The 22,238-nt window shown below is 36.9% G+C and overlaps 4 protein-coding genes and 1 pseudogene across 10 annotated transcripts; 2 read left to right on the top strand and 3 right to left on the bottom strand.

The window, feature by feature from the left end:
• Positions 1–428: 428 nt before the first annotated feature.
• Positions 429–7,503, bottom strand: LOC117221440 (uncharacterized). 6 transcript variants are annotated; one of them, XM_033472412.2, is made up of 13 exons: positions 7,363–7,503; positions 5,274–5,446; positions 4,968–5,191; positions 4,526–4,890; positions 4,276–4,445; positions 4,001–4,137; positions 3,753–3,903; positions 3,513–3,654; positions 3,145–3,417; positions 2,894–3,030; positions 2,530–2,645; positions 2,195–2,425; positions 429–2,093 (listed from the first exon to the last, which is right to left on the bottom strand). In XM_033472412.2, exons 2-13 carry the CDS (start codon positions 5,401–5,403, stop codon positions 2,031–2,033), a joined length of 2,139 nt encoding a protein of 712 aa, XP_033328303.1. In that variant the 5' UTR covers positions 5,404–5,446; positions 7,363–7,503; the 3' UTR covers positions 429–2,030. The 6 variants fall into 6 exon arrangements, with proteins under 6 accessions (XP_033328303.1, XP_033328309.1, XP_033328306.1 ...); XM_033472418.2 differs by having other exon boundaries at positions 3,145–3,255; XM_033472415.2 differs by lacking the exon at positions 7,363–7,503 and adding an exon at positions 6,940–7,292.
• LOC143259858 (uncharacterized) lies at positions 7,216–8,625 on the top strand (annotated as a pseudogene).
• LOC117221444 (motile sperm domain-containing protein 2) lies at positions 8,522–11,713 on the bottom strand. Its single transcript, XM_033472424.2, has 9 exons — positions 11,542–11,713; positions 11,114–11,257; positions 10,806–10,983; positions 10,358–10,727; positions 10,214–10,289; positions 10,035–10,144; positions 9,729–9,929; positions 9,526–9,657; positions 8,522–9,454 (listed from the first exon to the last, which is right to left on the bottom strand). The coding sequence occupies exons 1-9, from the start codon at positions 11,624–11,626 to the stop codon at positions 9,275–9,277; spliced, it is 1,476 nt and encodes a 491-aa protein (XP_033328315.1). The 5' UTR covers positions 11,627–11,713; the 3' UTR covers positions 8,522–9,274.
• A 1,565-nt stretch (positions 11,714–13,278) lies between these two features.
• On the bottom strand, positions 13,279–17,476 carry Vps26 (vacuolar protein sorting 26). Its single transcript, XM_033472487.2, has 6 exons — positions 17,050–17,476; positions 16,784–16,927; positions 15,936–16,330; positions 15,746–15,852; positions 15,360–15,571; positions 13,279–15,252 (listed from the first exon to the last, which is right to left on the bottom strand). Exons 1-6 carry the CDS (start codon positions 17,050–17,052, stop codon positions 14,983–14,985), a joined length of 1,131 nt encoding a protein of 376 aa, XP_033328378.1. The 5' UTR covers positions 17,053–17,476; the 3' UTR covers positions 13,279–14,982.
• Positions 17,477–17,790: 314 nt separating this feature from the next.
• LOC117221473 (palmitoyltransferase ZDHHC3) lies at positions 17,791–21,545 on the top strand. Of its 2 annotated transcripts, XM_033472488.2 has the most exons (7): positions 17,791–18,567; positions 18,705–18,888; positions 18,949–19,134; positions 19,251–19,387; positions 19,993–20,077; positions 20,146–20,358; positions 20,449–21,545. In XM_033472488.2, exons 2-7 carry the CDS (start codon positions 18,808–18,810, stop codon positions 20,608–20,610), a joined length of 864 nt encoding a protein of 287 aa, XP_033328379.1. In that variant the 5' UTR covers positions 17,791–18,567; positions 18,705–18,807; the 3' UTR covers positions 20,611–21,545. The 2 variants fall into 2 exon arrangements, with proteins under 2 accessions (XP_033328379.1, XP_076379765.1); XM_076523650.1 differs by lacking the exon at positions 17,791–18,567 and having other exon boundaries at positions 18,705–18,929; positions 19,004–19,134.
• Positions 21,546–22,238: the final 693 nt, after the last annotated feature.

Here is a 22,238-nt window from a genome sequence, read left to right as displayed (position 1 = left end):
CGCAATAGATTCTGCTGGAACAATTACATACCCTTGCTTTAGTTTCTTGTATCCTAATTTCGCCGAAATTCATGTATTTATCACAGACGAGATCTCGCATTTCACAGAAATTGAAAATCGTATTTTAATTAACAATCGTACAGCCATAGATCGTGGATAGAATAGAAAACACGTATCGATAACAAATTATAATTAACGATAGTAATCAACGATTTATGGATCATTGTCAACTGTGACAAAAGAATTCTTATCCTTTGTAAGTACTGCAGTCTATTGTTATCAATATTTTTTAAATATCAAGATATTTTTGAATATAATTCTCCGAAACTTCCGTTCGTAGATCAAATAAAAAAATCTAAGCGACAATTGTATGTTAATAATCAGAAATCGAATAAGAGTTAGAGTAGAGGAATCATGAAAAATCATCGTCGATGACATAACGTTTATTACAGAGAAAATGCTACACCGTTTTTCTTTGGGATAATGTATGAAAGTGCTTCGTTTCGTAGAGCACGTAATGATTATCAGTCACTCAATTACAATTTTACAGCACGAGCGTAAAAAAATTTTACATGTTCTTTGTTTACCATCTTTTTTTTTGTTCTCCTTACAATATTTGTTTCTGTCGAGGTACATAGCATAACTTACGTGCAATAGTGTACGAAAAAACTGCGTGTTAAATTACGTTTACAATAATAAATTGATTACAATTGGAACTTATATTATCTGTACCGATGAGAAAACCGTCGCGTTTGGATATCACACAATCGCATATTACAATGACAATAATAATAATAATAATAATAATAATAATAATAATAATGATGATAATAATAATAAAGCAAACTGGTTTGCAGAACGTCTCCCTGCACAAATTTGTGTTTGATCAACGTACGTTTTTCTTCATTTCATATTCACAATTAAACCCGGTTAAAAAACAACGTTTCAACTAGCTCGTGTTTTTCTTGAGAGCAAGACAATAATTTCTTTAAAGAGAAGGAAAATAAAACATTACAAACACACTGCTAATTGTAACGTTACACTCAAATGTTGGGTTATTATCTGGCATTCGTACTCTTATTAACGAAAAAGTTGAACCCCGTGTAACTAGAATCATTAATAGCGATTTGTAGGTACTTACTTGTAAAATGACAGTTTATTATTATTACGAAATACCTATATACATACAGTGACGAACGTAACGGCTTTCAGGTTAAACGGAAAATCCCCTAATCGTGTTCGTTTTCGTCATTACCGATTCATTATATACATGCCTATGTATATATAAATTTCGTTTACGTTGTAAACGTAAAATTCAGCGCCTTCCATTATTCTAGTCATTCACAGAACACTGTATTTGTCTCTATAAAATGAGGTGTAATCGGAAAGCATTTATTTACACCGCAGCCTCACTTTATCTTGTAACTTCGGTCTCGCTTAAACCACGCTCCAACAATCCCGACTGCTGCTCAGCCGGTTTCAAAACATTTCACTATGCGCCGTGCTTTTATATTAAAGTTTTTAAATAGCTCGGTTTAAAAATATTATGTCAACCTATTCTCTTAATATATCTGTTTTGTTTCTTCATATCAATAGTAATGTGCTTAGCCGACTCGAGTCGACGTTTCCCAGAAAAAGAGGGATATTATATATGGTACATATTATATATAATATACATTATATATTATATACAATATATATCGTATATAATAATATATAATTCTCACCGATAATAAAGTAAAATATTTTACATTATTATAATTGCACATTCGATTGATATTTTCACTAAACCACGAGACTACTGTTCGTTCATAAATTATTAGATACACCTAATGCACTAGTGGCAGAAAGAGTTCTTGTACCATGTATGTGGACCACTCTAGCCCTGAAAAGTAGCTTCATTGGAGCTATGCACAGAGTCTTTGAAATAATAGTACACCGCACTCGCAGTTTGTGCACTGACACTGTGAAAGAGACGAAAAAACATTTGACTATTCTGTAGATAGGTCCTCTCGTCTGTGTTCTTCTCATTACGAAATTGTCTGCAATATATTGATATTGCTATTTCCTTCCTCTTCTTCGTCTTCCTCTTCCTAAGCACACCAACATTTGATCCGAATAAACTTTTAATCGACTTCGTTTCATCGAAAGAGAAAGAAACAAATAAAAAGAAAACTGTACGATTATCGCGTACCTCGTCAAATCCAAAACAGGTTTCCATCTCCTTCTGCAGTTTTGGATCGCTCTGCGTGTTTTGCGACGATGCTTTCGTAGACGTTCCCGTATCCAGTTTCAACTCGTCCATTTCGGCCTCGTCCTCTTCCACGTCATCTCCTTCTTCCCCTGTGCCGGTCACGATTCCGCTTTCTTGACTCAGAGGATCCTGCATTACAAGGTCGCCGTCCTCGCTTGCCACGACAGCCATCTGCAAACACAACACACACGTCATTGTTCGCCACGTTTGTGTACAGATTTCTAAAGGCTCCTCGTTGTCGCAAGAAGAACACAGACAGTCTCATAGATATTCACCTGATCGGTTCCCTGGTTGTCCGCCAGCTGAATCACTTCCAACACTACGTACTGCTGACCATCGCTTCCCTCGACCGCCATCATATCTTCCTCGTCCTCCTCTTCCTCTTCGTAACCTTTAAGTTTAGAAGCTAAATCACCTGTTACCATTCAACACAACACATGGATATTAGTCAATGACCTGAGGGTACAGATCATATCGTAAGTGTCCCTGTGATCGCAAGTTCCAATGATTTGTTCATCGTATATGTGTCAATAATTTACTCGGTTGAAGATGATTCGAGTAACGGTATCGCGCTATCGAATTACCAATCGTACACATATAAGTGAATCAAAGCAAGATTTGCTAAATTTTGAATCTCACCTGTCATCACCTCGACCCTTTGCCCGTCAATGATCTGAATCTTTTTCTGTCTGCCCATCTTCAACGCCTGCTGCTTTTCTTGCAGAGACGATTCTGGGTCGTGAACAGCCATGTGGCGAATAAGATTCCCTTTATGCCTGAATTAGAAGTAGTTTGTAGGATGTGTAGTTCGAAAATATCCGCGTGGTATACTATATCATTTGTTTTTCTTTTCTTTTTCTGAATGTCAAAATAGCGAGCGGTGTACATACCTGAACGGTCGTTCACACTCAGGGCATTGGTGAGTTTTTTCTTGCGGTGGCGGAGGAACGTAAGTAGGATTATGGTAAAGGTTGCAATGCCGCTTGAGTAGTTGCTTTTGTCTAAATGATTGAAAACAATGATCACACTGATAAGGTTTCTGATCCGTATGTATCAACATGTGACTTTCGAGATGTCGCGCAGATATTGATGCATATGGGCACAAATCACATTTGTAGCATTTTTCTCCTTCATGAGTTTTACTGTGCAGTTTATAGCTATATCTACAAAATCAAAAAATATGAAGTGCCTCATATTTACTAGACAAAACAATATGATGTCGTTTTGGTTTTGCATACAACGTGTCTTGCACACATACCTGTCTGGGAATGTTTTTCCGCAGCGCTTACATTTCAAAGGTTTGTCTGAGGTATGCAATTTTTGTACATGAATCCTGAGATCTGTTTTACGGCCGCACGTTGTCGGACACAGTTCGCATTGAAATACTGGTTTATCGCCGACTGCAATTGACAACGTTATAGCAAACAATAAAGGAAATCCTCGAAGAGATATCGAAGTACCAACAAATTGTAGACGGAAAGATAAAATTTTTACATACCGTTGTGTATAAGTTTGTGAGCTTTTAGACTGTTAGATTGAGTAAACCTTGCTTGACAAAAATCACACTCGTATGGCTTTTCTCCAGTGTGTATTCGTAAGTGTCGTTTGAGCTTAAATGTATCAGGGCTAGCATATGTACAATGCGGACACTAAAATACAGGTACAGAATGGATGACAACCGCAATTGTGTGTAATGATTGCATCTAAATAGGATAAGTATTAGACAAAGTAGCGGCTTTAATGTACCTGATATGGTCGCTCCCCTGTGTGACATCTAATGTGACGTTTCAATTTGGACAGTTCAACGGATGCGTAATCGCATTCGTGACATTTATGTGGTTTTTCATGCGTGTGCCTATACCGAACATGTCTAACAAGTTCACCTACAAATAAAAACTAACGATGATCACCATGCTTTTTTATGTTCCGGTATTTTGCCGTAACAAATTGACTCCTCTTCTTCATAGAAAAGGAAATAATCGTTACATCGAATTCTAAAGCGGCACGGATATTATACCCACCCGAAGTTGTGAATGCACTGTCGCAGAATTTACAATGGTGAGGTTTGGTCCCGGTATGTGTATTAACGTGGTTCTGAAGCGAAGCTAACGTCTTAAATCCTCTTTCGCAAACGCTACATTTGTGCGGTCTCTCTTCCGAGTGCGACTTCATGTGTCTTGATAACAGGTACCTGGATAAAAAATAAAACTTGTTTTCTTACCTATCGGAATGAAAGACCAACGAAGCTACGATAACGAAAGCTGTGCGTACCGCTTTGGGCTTGTGTAGTTACAATAGTTACACATGTGAGCTTGAGTAACTGTTTGGGATTTCTTCGGTAGGAACTTGATAATTTTGGTTTTATCATCCTCTGCCTCTGACTCAACAGGTGCTTCATTGTCTTCGTTGTCTTCGAAATCGTAAACAGTAAGATCTTGTTCACCCTCTCCTTCTTCGCCCTCTGTTCCCTCTCTTTCCACGGGTCGGCTTTCTTTATCTTCGGAGTCTGGTTGTTGGACTATCAAGACGTAACTGACTTCTCCGGGGTTGGTGTCAGATGGAACAATTGTGACCGTTTGATACGCATCACCGGAGTTGATGACAACTTGATTGTTTTCATTGGTAGCCACTTGTCCCTGTCGATTAATTAAATTTTGTTATTGTATTAAGATACTAAAGCGATAGGCACACGAGATAAATTATTTTCACGTACATCTTCGTCTCCATCGACATTCTCGAGTTCCTCAATTTCCTGATATTGCTCTTCCTGAGAACCATCACCTTCGGTTTGTACGTCAGCTTCCTCTACTTCTTGAATCTGCACTTGTGTCATCACAGGTGTCTCGTCGCTATTCGCTTGGTAGTAATATTGGCCAGATTGGTCAACGAAGTAAGTTCCACCTTCCTCGCCACCCGACAATCCCTCCACTTGTTGCACTACAGCGCGATATGTTAATAGCGATTGTGTTCTCGTATGGATATACACGTACGATCATGAATCGAATACGATAATACTAACATTGTACATGCTGCAATTGCTCCCCTTGACCTCCTTCTATTTCTTTATTAAATGTCTCCAAGTACGTTTGTATCTCTGTTACAGATTCTTGCCCCTCTTCTAATTTAATTGTTGCTACGTTACTCGTCATGGTAGAATCATTAAATTATGCAATTAGATTGCCTGTCATTAGTCTGAAACAACATCAATTACAGCATTCAGTTTACAGTACGAATAGGCCGTTCCAAGATATAAATTGTGTATATACTATAATGTATCGTTTAGTCTGCATCATTGTGAAAATTTACACGGTGTCTCGTCTGAAATAATGCGACACTCTATACAGAGAAATCGAATTATGACAAAACATACGACTATTTAGAAAAATCAAATACAATTGGAACTCGTCGTAGCATGCAAACACGTACAAACGTTGTAAGAATGGGGAATGTACAAATTCATAAATGTATGGAAACAAGATATATATTTTCTTTTGACAAATAATCTAAACTCTGGAGCTAGAGTCTTTCCTTTCTTAAAGTTTACATATTTTCTATACGAAACTTCTCATTCTTTCCAATGGTAGAAATTAATTTATTCCAAGTCGTTTCAAGTTTACTACTATAATGTAAAAAAATGACATTAAGTTTAATTTATTTTCTTGCAAACATGGTTTCGGAGTTCAGATACAAAAAAATAAGCTACGTACAACTTAAAACAAAAAGAAAGAAAGAAAAAAGGAAAAACATATGCTCCGAGCTTAGCATGCAGCCGAGTAGGACAAGTATCGGTATTATTGGATCGTGTAATACGAAGCGTACGATTTGTAGGTATATGTTTCTTTTGGTTATCTCAAAGTTTACACGGTTTCTCGTCGATTACCATTCTTGTCTTTTTTAACTTTCGGAGAATTTTCACACGACGACGTCTACCAAAGAGGAAACGATCGCCCATTCGCACCAGCTCAATTCCATGCACCTCGTGTAATAATGGCAATGAATTTAACACGAGCCATCTAATGCCCAAGTTTGAACTTGGGATCGTTTCATCTCATTAGACAACACTGTCGTATAGATACAGATCGTCTAGAGTTTCAGGAAAAAATGACAGAGCTCCAAAAGTTAGAGAAGGTAAATAATAACTGATGAAGAACTCTATGAACTTTAAAGGTAACAAGAAAAAACCATACAATCGCTCGATCGAGTGATCAAGTGGTGAACAATTTAAGTACCGACATCTCATATTTCGCGGCCAAATACATGAATGAACATCATCGAACGAACGCTGCGGTTCGTGTAAGTAGTAAGTACACCGGAAAATCATAAGAAAACTAGAACATAAGTACGAATTCGAAGTATGATATGACATACGACAGCTAAGTACGGACAAGGGTGTCGATGGAATGCGCAAGTGTAATCGGTATTAGAATCGAGGAACGTACGAAACACGTGCGTGCGTACAGTTAACACGAGCCCGACTGGATTACTACCGGGAATAAAGGCGGTAATGCACGCGGGGCATCGTGACTGTGTGGAAAATACGGGGAAAATCAATATCTGGGCCGAAGAAATTGAAGGTACGAAAGAATGGACGGGCGCATTCATGGAAGACTGATTGTGAGCGGGAAAATTGGCGAGCCCGACTGACGGCTGGGCCGGGCCGGGCCCGGCCCGGGCCTGACGATCACCGAAATTCCAGCATAGCGCAGAGGCGTGATTAGCGTTCCGAGTACAAGACAGGATTGACAGAAGCGACGCATGCCGCTGCGGAACGCCATGTAACACGCGAAGCGGGTAATGCGAACGAGGATGACGCCATAAGCAAAATGCAGGATCGCGGCGGCGATGGACGAATGAGCGCGTGGAAATACGCAGCGGTCCAGCAGGCTTCTCGAAACCGCTAACGAGCCTCTCGTGGGACACCGGAGTCCCCGAAGTTGCGCATTCTGTCGGAAAGCTTTTAAGACAACGCGGGTGCTTTCGATTTCAGGACACAGGGGGCATTAACGACAAAAATTTCAGAAAATTATCACCGTCGGCGCTGTCATCAATATGGAGGACGCGACGGAAGGGAATACTGTCCGTTCTGCTACGTGCTTCGGATAACTCACCGATGTACCGCGTTTCGCTCGCGACCAGTGGCTGCAGGTTCCTTCGATTGCTACTGAAAATCGTCTTTCTTCACAGGGAAACGTATTTCTACGTTGCGCCAGGCCAGCACACCACCGAAACCTCCAAATATTCGTCTTACCTCGTAAACTCACGATCGTTCGTGTGAGGGCGTTGTGTAAGACCCGGAGGGCAATATGGCCGATCGAACTGCGAACGTTCAAATGCTGCGCGTTGGCAGCTGCGCAATGGGCACGCGTCGCTCGTCATGTTTACACCGGACGACCGTTGTTTTAGGTACTTCCGGCTGTTGAATCGTTGAATCTTCCGTGACCTTACCAGACCGAGCCAACCTCTTTCCTCTCATCTTGCACGCCCTTTCTTTATGTTTACAACCATGCGAACCTCTGGAACTGTACTCGCGCGTGCCACAGTTCGATTTGCTAGCCGTGGTAACGTTGAACACGATTTGCAATGCGATCGGATAAATTTATTACGTACACGTTCGTGCAGATCGCGATTGGCCAAGATAGAAAAGGGACGCCGTGAAAAAAGAGCGGGAAAGTTTCTGATTGGGAAAGGGGAAAAAATGAAGGATTTTGTGTGGTGGGGAGTGGGAGAGATACACTTGCTGACAATTGCTTGCCCACTTTCCAAAGTGCCAAAGTTGGCCAAAGTGGTCGTTACTTTTTTCTTTTTCTTTTCTTTTCTTTTGGTTTTATTACCAAAATGTTGCAAACGTATTTACCTACTCAGCTAGCCGGAGTTAGGTAACATTCGATGCAATTGAAATACTCGATTTTATCAATTGTCGTTAAGACGAATATATTTGATCAATTATTGACAACCAACGATTTATATTCACGATCGGTTTCATCGATCGATCGAATAGTTTTTGCTCGATTAGCGTTAAATGCATCCGTTCTATAATTGTATAAGATTGTTACGAAACGTGTTGCGTGGTTTCATTTTTTATGTACTTGGAGGATTGTAATACATTTCTACATTAGTGTGCAATAACTGTATTCTCTTCTTAAACATAAACGATCGAATGATTGGTTGATGATGTTCTTAGTATATAAAGTAATTAAATGATCGATCACTAGTCGGTAACACACAAGTGAACAATAAACATGTCTCGTTAAATGTAAATATAGTAAATATATAATAAATATAGATTTTATTGTAGTAACACAATTTATAAAGGCATTACTAAGAAAGTATAAACGTGTAAATATAATTAACTATTCACACACACACACACACACATTAATCCTAGCATGTAATATAAAGAGGACTTAATAGAAGTCTCCTTTGTTGTTTTAATACAAATTTGGTATGATCTATGCTAATGTTTATTATCCTTGTATATAGATGTAACAGAAACATATGTATATTACTACATAGATATAAAAAACGTACAAACAATATATCGTGTATTACATAATACGTTTTTCACAATGGAGAGTTTAATTTGCATATAACGCAAATGATCGACAAGCAAATTAAATTTCTGAATCTTCCTGACGAATCGATATAAAGCACTGTATGTATATAATTTATGCCGAATACGAATAGCATATAGAAACATGTGTAAAACGTTATAAAAATAATTCTATTTAGTCATATATTTTTATAGTAATAATAACACATCTTCCTTCCTGATAAATATATTATACATAAAGATTCATTAAAAATAATAGCAACTTATTGCTTATTGTGTACCAATAATGATGGATTTAAAAAGATTTTACGTCATTTTACAACGACGATATCGAAGAGACAAAAAAACCACATGAGCTAGGAATAAAGAAAAGAACGAATGCCTATCGAATGCAACCACTTCGTAAACATAAATACGGGACAATAAAAATATGTCTATTGCATGTATAGATAACTCAAACACGTATCTAGTTATATATGGGGAATATGACAGTCGTCTTGCTCCATAGGCCCGTTATTACTGTCGATCCTTAAAACGTAAACAACCAGCATAGCCATTACAATAGTCACTATTATAGAAAATAATTGTGAGTATTTTAAGAAAGTGACGTCGCTTCGAAGTCTCGCGTTACTTTCTTTCAATTGTGCTACCTGCAATTGTCAATTCAATTACGAATGAGATTCCTTCGTCGTTTATTGCAAGTCATTTCATTGTCACTTACATTATGGAAAAGTGCGTCCATCGTTCTGCTCTCGGACATTCCGGACAATATAGAATGAGGTTTTAGTTTATCATTACTATCAGCGTCTCCGTCGCAGCATCTTAATTTATGTTCCTCTGGCTTTATTTCACTCTACAAAGAAACAAATTGACAATTCTCTGCAGCTATATGTTTTATAAAATTTATCAATGTTGTCACTCTACCTTCCAAAGTGCAGCTATTTCTTGAGCGGATGTGTTCGCATCCTTCAATGGAAGGCACATGACTAAGAATCTATCATTGTGCAAAAGATTTCGTAAATTGTATCCAGGTTGCAAAACAACGGAAATAACCCGTTTAGTTTGTGCCAATATAACTCCTGAACTCGATCGTACCCTAAATTTTTCAGGAGACGTAGTTTTCACCTACAAATAATAATAATAATAATAATAATAATAATAATAATAATGATAATAACAACAATAATGTAACATTGTTTGCACTGCAAAAAATGAAGAAACATCTAATACCTTATAAAACAGAGGCTTGTCAGTTGTTATATTTTTTAGTGTGATTGTTCCAGCTGTCTCATTTCCTGTTTTCGTGAATGCGATTGTTTTTGGTTCAACAGACAGCAACACTGCAAAATACCATGCATTAGGATGGAATGAAAGCATAAACAGAGACCTACATAAAATTTCTAACTTACACTCCTCTTCGTCCCCCTGTTCTCCGAAACTAATTGGAGATTGCTCCAATAATGGAGAACCTTCTGCAAAATGTACCTAAATGTTGAAGAATATTTTAAGAATGTTTCATTATACATTATATAAGAAAATCTTAGTTTATATACCTTTTTGTTGTCAAGTCTACCATTCATTGTAGCCTCCGCGTTCGTTTGTGCTTCTGGTACAAATTGAAAGGTATAATCGTTGCTACCACCCCAAGAGATAAGTATGTCACTCTGATTTACATATTCTTGAATACTGTTCTTTTGGACAAACTTAATTTTCGGAATTGCTTTAGGTGGTAACCACGATTTGATAACTTTGAAAGCAGCTTCTAATATCCATGGCATTTCAAATATGATGATATAATTTAAAAAATTCGGATAATAATTTTTACAAAGACCAGTCATGTATTCGATAAAGTTCATATCCAAATTCGAGATGCCAGTGTCTGCCATGTCGAAGAAAAGTGATATTTGATCGCCATTGGTATGTCTGAAATAATAAAACGCGTACGCGAATGGCATCGATGTTTCTCGAATCGCATTAAATGTTTCAATAATTCTGTGTTACCTTTCTAATCTTTCAAACCAGTACACTACAACCTTTTGTAATTCCTCATAGTCTTTACCTTTTTTTGTGTACAATTTACATCTAATAACAAACATTGTTTTGCCATCTCTGTCATGGCCGTGAATGAAACACAATCCATCCTCTAAGTATTCTCGTTTGACCACATCTTCTGTGAGCTCTACGATCAGACAACATCGATTCGACAACGATATTTTACTATCGATACATGGTTAAATTAAATAGTTGCAATAACTAGAATCTCAAGCGAAGAGCTGGAACGTTAGAGCGCACAGGAATTAAATGCTCACCATTTGCTCCAAATGTTTTTCTCCAGATGCAAGTCTGCCATAACATATTAAGTGCTTCGTCCACATTACAATCATTGTGTTCTAGAAATCTTTTCAACCAGGATTTCTTCTCTACTCTGGCAATGTCGGCGGGATGAAAGAAATCTGAAATCTCATCTCAGTTTAATGGACCGGTTCTATTATATATTTATTTCCAACAACATATTGTACGATTTAATATTTAAAATGAAACGAGAAAAATGTGGAGGAGTATACAAAGTTAGAATTATTTTTTAATTGAAAATATGTATATAAGGTGACAATAAAAGGATCGACCTGGGCTCGTGACACCAGGATCGGATCTTGCTCTTTTGTTCGAGTCACTCGTTGATCGTGCAACAACACGCGAAGGAAGATAAATTTTAAGGAACAAAATTTAATATACGTACCGGGAGCCGAGATTCCTGTGTCCAACAATTTTTTGGAAAACTTTTCACTCAATTCGGTCAATAATTCCGGCCGTACTTCCATCATTGAGTAACCTGCTGGAGGAAATGAAGCTTTGACCGGTAGTGAACTATACAATACGATTGCCAGACGATAATTGTTTATCCAGACACCAGATCTGCGCGTAGAGAGACGCGCATGCTAGTCGGACTTTAGATTGTACAATTTAATTTATGCAGTTGCCTCCTTCGGTGGTACATGCTTTTAGAATTTACATTTTTTGTTTTTATCAATATTCGGTATTGATTGTATTAATTCACGAAAATTTTACAAAATTCGTGAATTGTGCGTTAGAATTAAAAAAAAAGAAAAAAATACAAATCAGAATTGATTTGTTTCGTTTCTTTTTAATCGAAGCGGAGTTGAAATTCTGTTACCGTATAACTTTGCTTGATTACAATTGTCTGTAAAATTGGTTAAATTTGAAATTTACCAAAACTATTAACTAATTTATCGTTTATTGCATTAAATTTTGCAAACTCTGTTTATAATGTCTAAATCTGCTTACGAAGTTGCCACGTAATCTACATTGCAAGATTACCTGGCAGAAGTGGTATGACCAAGTCCGATATCTACATGTACGTGCTCATAAATATCAATCGATTCAACATTGAAGAGTTATTCAATCGAATTCCATTAGTACACATTCGATACCAATGCGTTTTATGTACATGCAAAGTGTAATTTGCATTCTGTAACCGATTTTGACAGTCGCATTCCAAGCGCATATATGTGTACGTATGTATGTATAGGTAGTACATGTGTAGTATGTACTCCTAGGTATGTACCTATGTACATACAAAGTTCAATGTTGTGCTCGTAATAAGTATGCATTTTGATTTTTGTGAGTATCAAATATTTATTCATGAACGTATTGGAGTTCTATCGATTTTGCATAATGCATACACGTGAATTCTGTTCTTCGTTCGTGTATGCATATGTATGCATACATATACATATATGCATCTACATATCTAACGCGTGAACGAATTCTTCGAGAAAAAGAACAACAAATATCGAAATACACAATGTACGTGTGCATGGAGAAAAAGTGTGAATATATTTTACTGTTATTTATAATTTAATTGTAAACTGTGCACTTAGGTATTGTCACTATATTAATTGTGATGTGCTTAATTGCGATGAAAAATACATTACGAATTAATGAAAATATATACATATGCAGATGCAGTTTTCTAAGAAATATTTAGCATCACGGTTCGGTGTGTAAATTTAATTTGATATTAAAAAGTTTGTTATTTGTATTATTCAATATTAAAATATACAAGAGTCTTATTTCTATTCGAAAATGAAATGACTTCGTCAATTGTGTATTCATAAAAATCCTTGCATTTTGTGAACGTAGCTTGTAGAAATACATGTTTATTATAAATTTTATATTAAATTATGAATATCTATGTAACTCTGTACAGTAATTTGGAAAGATAAAATCAAGTTCAGGGAGATTTTAATCAACGTTAATGATCATTATAAAATTCCATTGTTGTCTACACGACTTTTTGATAACATTTTTGATTATGATATGGATATGTTAAAGTTGCAATAAATATATATTTCGAACGAAAAATAACTTACGAATAATGAGAATAGAATTTTAGTATTATCGTATCAATTATATGTATAGAAGAAAAGGAAGGGTGTATGCATAAACAAACTAATCTTTTCCAATATACGTGCACACGAAGGCACACTGTATACGATATATAATATTCTTATGCGGGCATTAAAATATACAACTAGTTTCATATCGTATGACAATATGTATATGTATATACAATATTTGACATGTCAAATAATTCACAAATAGTTTTACTTTTCTCTCGTTTTCGCTCTTTCTCTCTCTCTCGCTCTCGTTCGTTCGTTCTCTCTCTCTCTCTCGCTTTCTCTCTTGTACACATATATCTTTCTTGTCAACAAATAACAAAGGCTTGAAATATGAAAATTTTAATTTACACAAAACAAAATTCTCAAATACACGTGGCTGACTATTATGCACTTTTTTTTAACAAGATTTTTACAGCCAGTCCATGTGTGTGTGTGTGTGTGTTAACACAGAATTGTACAAAACATTGGGTATTCCTTTTCGTATCGATATTACTTCCATCATGATAGTAATAATCACTACTACCTTGATAGAAGAGTATATCTTATTATAGTTCATTACCGTGTTTTCAGTATTATTACAATCGATCTTGACACTTTGTGTGTATGTGTGTGTGTGTGTGTGTGTATATATATAACCCAGCCTGTTACTACTTTTATCATTAAAAATCATATATATGCATATATATATTCACACACATATTGTAATATGTATGTATATATCTATAAATACATGTGGAGCCATCCCATTTTTAATCTATCATAGTCCACTCTTATATTAATAAAGGCATGCTAAAATTGAGCAGGCATACTAAGGCATACATTTCTTAGAATGATTTATATCAAGAATCTTCAAGTTTACATACAAATTCTATTAGAAAAGTAATAGGTGTATATATTTCAATAATTTGTATATACAATTATATCAAACTCTGAAACAAAATTTATCGTTATTACATTACTGTATGATACCCCATGTATCTTAATGTAGAAGTTTTCTTTTCAAAACATCACACTCTTGCTGTTCCACAAATTATTTCGATAGTACAATATGTTGCACGTAAAAGCATTCCTCCATTAAATGCCTTTATTTATAGTAATTGCAGACTAGGAGAATGGATTAAAATAGGGCAGCCGTTGTGAGTATATGTATATTCATCTCAGATTTATAAAACTCTCACATGACGATTAAGCAGTCATGCGAGAGGCTTCGAATTTCAAGAATCAATCTAGTGGCTGAAGGCATCGTTTGTATAACACAGAATAAGTTTGTATAAAATATTCAGAACACTGTAACATTTAGATGCCATTCAATAATGTACCACTGATTAAAATTCAATCATTAAATCGTCCGCTTATGTATACTCATTTTACATGTTTGCGTTATTTCATTTCTGTAACATTACATTTTTTCCTTTTTTTTTTTGTCTTTCGTTTTTAATCGTTTTAGGTCTGTTCCACCAGACATCATAGCATATTTCCTATAGATCTCAATAATCTGAAATTTTGATCGATAATTGGCTACTTATTCAATTTATCACCTGCATTATTTATAGGTATCCAAAATATTTACAACTTTGCTCGCAGGTGTTCCCATTTTCTCGCTGTTCTTAAAATTCAATTTCTCTTTACGATACAAGAGAAATTCTAGTCAACGCTACTAGTTTCATCCGTGATGATCCACCCCTCTATGGTGTTACTGTTTCCCTGAACTAGTAAGATTTTCCATTGTCTTCGTTAACTGCCTTATGCGCGAACATTCAGTTACTTTCAGGGTTAACTTCCTTTTCACCTTCACCATCCCCTTCTTCGCGCGTCATGCCCTCTATCGGAGCTGGTGTATCTTCCACGCTTGTTAGATTACTGGATGGTAGTTGCCCTGGTGGTACTGTGGATGGCACGGATGGTGGACCATTTTGAGCGGCTCCTTGTGGGAATCCTGTTTCTGCAGAGACTAAGTGTGACGGCATGTGGGGCGAAGCTGTCTGAGATTTTCTACTTTTCTCGCCCTTTCTCCACAGTGTTATTTCCTGGAACCGAACGAAAATATTATACACCATTTTACACCATGCGCTTCTACCTTACTTGTTTTCTAAAAATTCCGCGCGAACGCAACACTTTATATTTTCAAACTTACTTGCTGCTTGAAGTATCTGCGATCTTCTTCGTCCATGAGGACTAAATTAAGGTAGTATCTAACGCTAAATTTCTTATTAATTTCACGCATTGTCGGCGCCAAGTCGTACCCTGCTAGAAACACTCTTATGGGAATGGATTCACCACGGACAGGTGCGCCATCCATTATTTCGTACTTGGCTATTGTTTCATTCTCCGTGAACGTATGTGGACCTTCAAATATGTATTCTAATTATTACTTTGGTACATTGAGTTACAGTCAATGAACATATAAACAAAACAAAATACTTTCTCCATTGCGCACGAAGGTCGATAAAAGTATTGAAATCATAACAACGGCTAACGTAATTAATTTTCTTTAGATAAAAGAGAGAAAGTGTACAATACCAGAACCAGTGGTCTCCCGTTTTATTATGGCGATTTCCATGTGCTTGATTTTAATTCTAACCAAAAGGAAATAGATTTTTCCAACAATGACATCCTTCAAGTGATACCTGAAACAGAATTTGCATGATAAAAATGCATAGAAAAAACTACGACAAAGTAGTAGAGCAGCACGAACAATCGATCAACCTACTTGCTTTTATTGTACTCAAATTCGATATGCAAACAGTCTTCGATTCCAACTTCCATTTTAATGGGATTATTCATGTCTGGATAGGAACTAAGAGTGTGCACAACTAATTCGAGTTCTTTAACAATATCGCTAAGTCTTCGGACAATTGTCACTTTCAGGAAATATCTTAGCCGCACGTTAGCCCCTGTGTAGCTTTCGAATGGTTTCTCTACATTGGCAAATTCAAAAGTGTACACAGTGTTGTGAGTTAATTCGCCTGGCCTGGCCAGTTCTTTAACCAAGCTTGTGAATTCGTGACGATTTCCTCTATCGTAATATAATTCTATTTGTCCGAAAAATTCTACTTTTACACCCTGATGTTCTAACTTGCCAGCCTTCCTAAGACTAATGTTAATCTGTAATTAATAATATAGCAGTTAGCATATATTCGTTGAGCGAACTAGTACGTAACGAGATAAGAACTGTTTCGATAACGTTGCTTTACGAGCAACAAGCTTTTCAGCGAGTAGTCTAAATAAACGAACAATATTGATCCATCGAACGGTTGTGTTACAATTTGTCCACATGTTACATAAAGCGCACGTATATATATATATATATATATATGTGCGCGCACGCTTATACAATGGGACATTGAATTATCGTACGAAGAATAGAAAGAAAAGCTTCTTTGAAACTGAAAGAAGATAACTACATCGGATTACAATGCGGTAAGAATGTCTTGAAATTGTGTACAATGCTTCGATACGTTCAAAGTATCCGATCAACCCTTGCGTACTATAAACGATATTCTCCGTTAGCGTTTGCACCTTTGCAGCAGTGACAAGCTGTTTAGCAAACATTTTTACCTTTCCAGATACGGTTTCCCCGTCATAGTATAACAAGTGGCGCTCTTTTTTTCCATCTTCGGATTTGATGTCTGCAGACTTCCTGGTATCTGCACCATCCAAAGTAATCTCTATGTCAGCCGACTGACCGAATCCAAAGAAACTCTGCGAGGAGAAACGAAATTAAAGATCGTAAAGAAATCTAGCAAAACCGTGAAATTTCACAACGAACGAGTGTTCTGCGTGTTCCTAAGATAGGCTATCCATTAATCAAAGCATTAACATACCATTTTTCGTAAAAAAGAACGACCTTGTAGAAACGATGACACGTGTCACAGTAATCGTGTTCGCGTTGATTAGTGCAACGTGCAAAATCAATGAAAAATTCTTGAAGGCAACATTTTTTTCGTCTAGAAACGAGAAAAGTTGGGTTATTTTTTGCTTGCTTCCTCCCAAAAGTCACAAGTAGCCAATATGGCTGCGCAGCACGGCCCCCACCCTTCGTCGTGTACTGTCAAACTTGCAGTCGCATGCAAGAACGCGACGGACAGGCGATTGATACCGGTGCTATCTAGTATTATTTACAATCCATTCTTATTCACTTTGAACTTTCCATCGGTTTAATTGGATAACGCTGCGCGGTTGCTAGTCGCAATCGTGTGCCTTCATTGAAAACATTTGCCCCGTTCGAATACCAGGCCAGGTGCGTTCGTAATTACGTTCAATGGCGAGCATCGGCGACTGCCGGTGATATTGGGGACGGTGACGTTTAGAAACTGGACTACATATACGCACACACATAACATATGTAATTGTAATTAACACGTGATAACATCGCAGAACGATGTATATCAGAGCCGAAACTACGTATCGGAATCTTCAATCATCTTGTTCTCGAATTGAATAGCCTTTCTTAAATTTCAATGTATGTGTGTACCGTGATTTCATAGTTTCATGGTTTCAACTGAGAGAGAGAGAGAACGTTAAAAAGTGCGGTAAGATTCAAACATTTGAAAAGATTTTGCAAAACTGACAATGAATGTTCTTACCAGGGATTGAAAAGTTGTCGTACATAATCGAATCAAGCTGTTGCATTATGTACATCGATTCCGATCGAAGCAGTTACATATGAAGAACCGAAAAAACCTCATTGTTCATCGTGTCGTGTACGTATGTACATGCACATGTAGAATATACAAATGGACCTACTTGTGAACGCATGCGTGCCGGTAACTGATTCCTGAAAATTGTAGGAGTTCTCGCATCTATACTGCAATTTATACTGCGCGCTAACGCACACTAACGCACTTTCATCCATCGAAAACATCTGTCAGGTCCATGGTCCCGTCGTCTCGTTCCCGTTCGAATGCCAAGTACGTTCGTAATACACGTACATATGTACATGTTGTGTATCATGTACCGTTCAATGGCGAGTATCGATGACGTTTAGAAACCGAACTAGTACACATCGTCATCGTAATCTACACTACACGTGATAACGAGTTCAAGTTCCGTTTTGTGGTCGGCTTACTTTGCGATATATGTTGTACATTGTACCTGAACCGTTATTTATGAAAGAACGTTCGTTGGATATTTAATGGTAACACCGTGGAAGCGGCGTGATTGTTTATTAATGGATGAACCTAGCCAGGCCAATTACGCGACAGGTGACAACAGAAAAATCAATTCTGTTACTCGATATTCATAATATATGTTATTCGTATTATCGGAGACGATAGAATAAAGAAAATTTGAATGAATAACAATACGCGTAATTCAGCTATCGCGAGGCAAAGCGGTGTAGCGTAAGTAGTTTATACGAGGTTATAATTAAGCTTTACTCTCCGACCGACTCTGTTTCGCTAATATCTGTCATTTTCGATGCAAAGTGTCACGGTCTATGATTTAGCTGTATCTTAATGTTCATATGTATTCGTTTCAGGCAATGGACTATGATTGCATTAATAAATTATGATTATATTAATCAGCGTTATTTGTGTTTTCATATAATTAATGTTTAAGGACATTGTTGGTAATTTTAAATCATGGATTATGATTATATTACCTTTCAAAGAGAAAGAGATGTTCATAATAAATGTTACGGCGGAAGATTATGGTGTATTAAAGTACGTATTTTCTTTTCCTTTCGCTTCGACGGCAGCTTACGGTACGTACGTTCTTTGTAGGACATATGTGGAATTATATGCGCAGTTTTAACATGGTTGTTAATCATCTACGCAGAATTTGTTGTGATGGCAGTGATCCTTATTCCTACAATAAATACTTTATATTCTGGTCTGAACACTGCGATATTTCAATCGTTAACTTTCTTAGCCTTTGCTTCTCATTTGAGGACAATGTTCACAGATCCGGTAAGTAAGACGACATAGTAGGGCCCCATTTATTAGACGGATTATATTATCGTACGTCGTACACGATAATTTGTACCACGGTAATTCTGGCTATTAACGATCATATTTATGCGTAGGGTGCTGTTCCAAAAGGCAACGCGACGAAAGAGATGATAGAACAAATGGGATTTAGAGGCGGACAATTAATTTTTAAATGTCCAAAGTGCTGCTCTATTAAGCCGGATAGAGCGCATCACTGTTCCGTTTGCCAAAGGTACATTTTTGCTGTACAATTTCATTGGATAAATGTTACGTTTAGGGCAGGCAGGTCGGACGATCTCCACCTATCGTTCCGAACAAGTTTTCCCTGTAGATATTACCGTCGCTCGGCAAGAATCTTCGATTCCGACTCAAGTTTTTAGGCAACGTGTGAGATATTCGAGAATTGTTGAACAAATTATCCGACTTATTTTACGAAAGACCAAAACAAGATCTAATCCAGACGATGCTTACGGAAAAGTATGCATAATATTAAAATAATTCTCGGATATTTCATATTTTGGCAAAAATCCATGCGAAATGTGAACATTGCGAGCGTGATCGAGCTTGGCCGTGTTAGATCGGCGCTTCCCGCCTCCTCCGCACCTAATCCCAATTAATTCGAAATTGGTTTTGGCTCTGTCCAATTTTGTAAAGTATTGTTGATCGTATGCGTTAAAATCGTGAAAATCAAGATCACATACATGCGGCGGATACAAGCGAATTGAAATGGAGCGACGGTTACAACGACGGCCATCCGAGATCTGCCTGCCTTAAACATAAGATTCGCCTAATATTATGTATCGTTCGAACGACAGTTCTTTCGTACCTGTTTCACAGATGTATTAGGAAAATGGACCACCATTGTCCGTGGGTGAATAATTGTGTGGGAGAAAATAATCAAAAGTATTTTGTACTGTTTACGGTGAGTGTCTCTGTGTAGTCGCGAAACAAACCGGAACTAAAATTAATTGTTCATAAAATGTATTTCAGTTCTACATAGCTGGAATGTCGTTGCAATCTTTATTCTTGTGTATACAACAGTTTACAACGTGTGTAAGACAAGAGTGGAAGGAATGTTCTACGTTCAGTCCACCCGCGACGGTGGTGCTGTTGCTTTTTTTGGCTTTCGAGGCGCTTCTCTTTGCCATTTTTACCGCTGTAATGTTGGGAACGCAACTGCAAGCCATTTGGAACGACGAAACTGTACGTAAATGAATCGTGCACGTTGGTAAATGAAATTTATTTATTCCTTTTAAGCGTAATTTATTCGTTGTTCGCGCGTTCCGGTTATAGGGCATCGAACAACTCAAGAAAGAAGAAGCTAGATGGGTCCGTAATAGCAAATGGAAATCTATTCAAGCCGTGTTCGGAAGATTTTCAATCGCATGGTTCTCGCCATTTACCTCGCCTCCAAAGTGCAAAACGAAGCTAGATTCTTATTTATACTCGGTGTAATGTATTCGGTTACATGGCTACACATCCCAGGGATATATTTAATACATGTAAATATAGATTATATACAATATACATATATATATATATATACATATATGTGTATAAACTATATATGTATACGACGTATCATGGAGTCGTGTACAAGTAAATAGAATAGAATTTGTAATTTTATACCATTATCTAAAGATTCATTGCGACCATATTTGAAATGTACTTAAAAGTGCGCGCATGCGTTTAATATATACTTCTTATATACACACAGGTATTTTAAGTGCGAAAAAGAAACGTAAACATTTGTAAATTATCGAGCATATTATCGCGTTATGCTTGTCGTAAAGCTTCTTGTATTTAGATTTTGGTATCGTTGTATCATGCTAGCGACACGACTAAAAATCTGACTGTAAATGTTTTACCCGTGATACGTTTGGTGCATATTGTACGTTCGTAATCGGCATCGTAAGCATTAGCGTGTTACGAACATGTATACAATGCGACAAGGAATACATGGAACATGACAAATTAATTTTGAAATCGAGGTTTCGCACACTCTAGATTCTAGCTAAAATGTAGAGTGCACATTGTGATACGTAGCGCATATTTTCGCATATTTTCGCATATTTTCGCATATTTTCGCATATTTTCGCATATTTTCGAAACGAATTTAGAATTATTGATCGTAGACCGCGACGGGGGTACGCTATATTTCGGGATCGACTGTAATTAGTTGACGAATTGTCAGGATACGGAAATTTCGACTAGACAATAATGTCAAGAATCCAGTGATTTTTACGAGCAGCTACAAGTTTATCGTAAGACGTCTCATTTTTTCGAGCAAGCATATCATAATTTAATTCCATTTCCTTATCCTTCGATTTTGTATTTATATGAGGATACCTGATTTTTTGTATAAATAAATTGTTGTACAGTTTCTTATATTTACCGACAGTATCTCTTATTTTGTAGTTCGAACCGGTATCGTTCGAGTAGCCTAGAAATTGCGATTAGCTATCGTTCGAGAGCGCGCGTAGTGCCAGTAGTAGTTTCTGAAAGTATCATCGTGAAATGTCAGAAGGAATTGCGAAGACGCAGTAATTTTTAATCGTGATTAAAGAATGAATTATCCTTCGAACAAACTCCGGTGCGAACGTATTTTCGTTCTAAAAATGTGTGTGCCCTGATAAGGTGTTGTTAAGGGAAGGAAAATTTCAGCGAGACGATTAAGAGAAAATTCACACACATTCTTTTCGAAAGAACGATTAGAAACGATAGTTTTGTGGGTTACATCGATTTTTCTGGATTTCATTTGGAAAATTCGTAGTAAATATCAAGCTGAGAAAGAGGCGAAAAACAACACGATACAAAATAATCGTATAACATAGAAGAATATTTGTTCGCAACTGCTTCTGTGTCGGATAAAAGAAACGATACGTTTAGCTGTTTTATTTATTCGTTCGTTCGTTCATTTATTTATTCGTTTATTCATTTAGAAACCGCGAAAGCGAATGCAAATCCTCGCGCTAGATCTTTCAGCGAGAAAAATGTATTTTTCAAACAAAGCTATAAAATTGAAATAGTATCTACGCGACGACGCGCGAGATCGAATTTAGGAATTTTGTTGAAAATCACTG

This window comes from Megalopta genalis, chromosome 1 (genome assembly GCF_051020955.1).
Source record: "Megalopta genalis isolate 19385.01 chromosome 1, iyMegGena1_principal, whole genome shotgun sequence".
Taxonomy (NCBI): Eukaryota; Metazoa; Arthropoda; class Insecta; order Hymenoptera; family Halictidae; genus Megalopta; species Megalopta genalis.
This window is presented reverse-complemented; position numbering and strand designations above follow the sequence as displayed.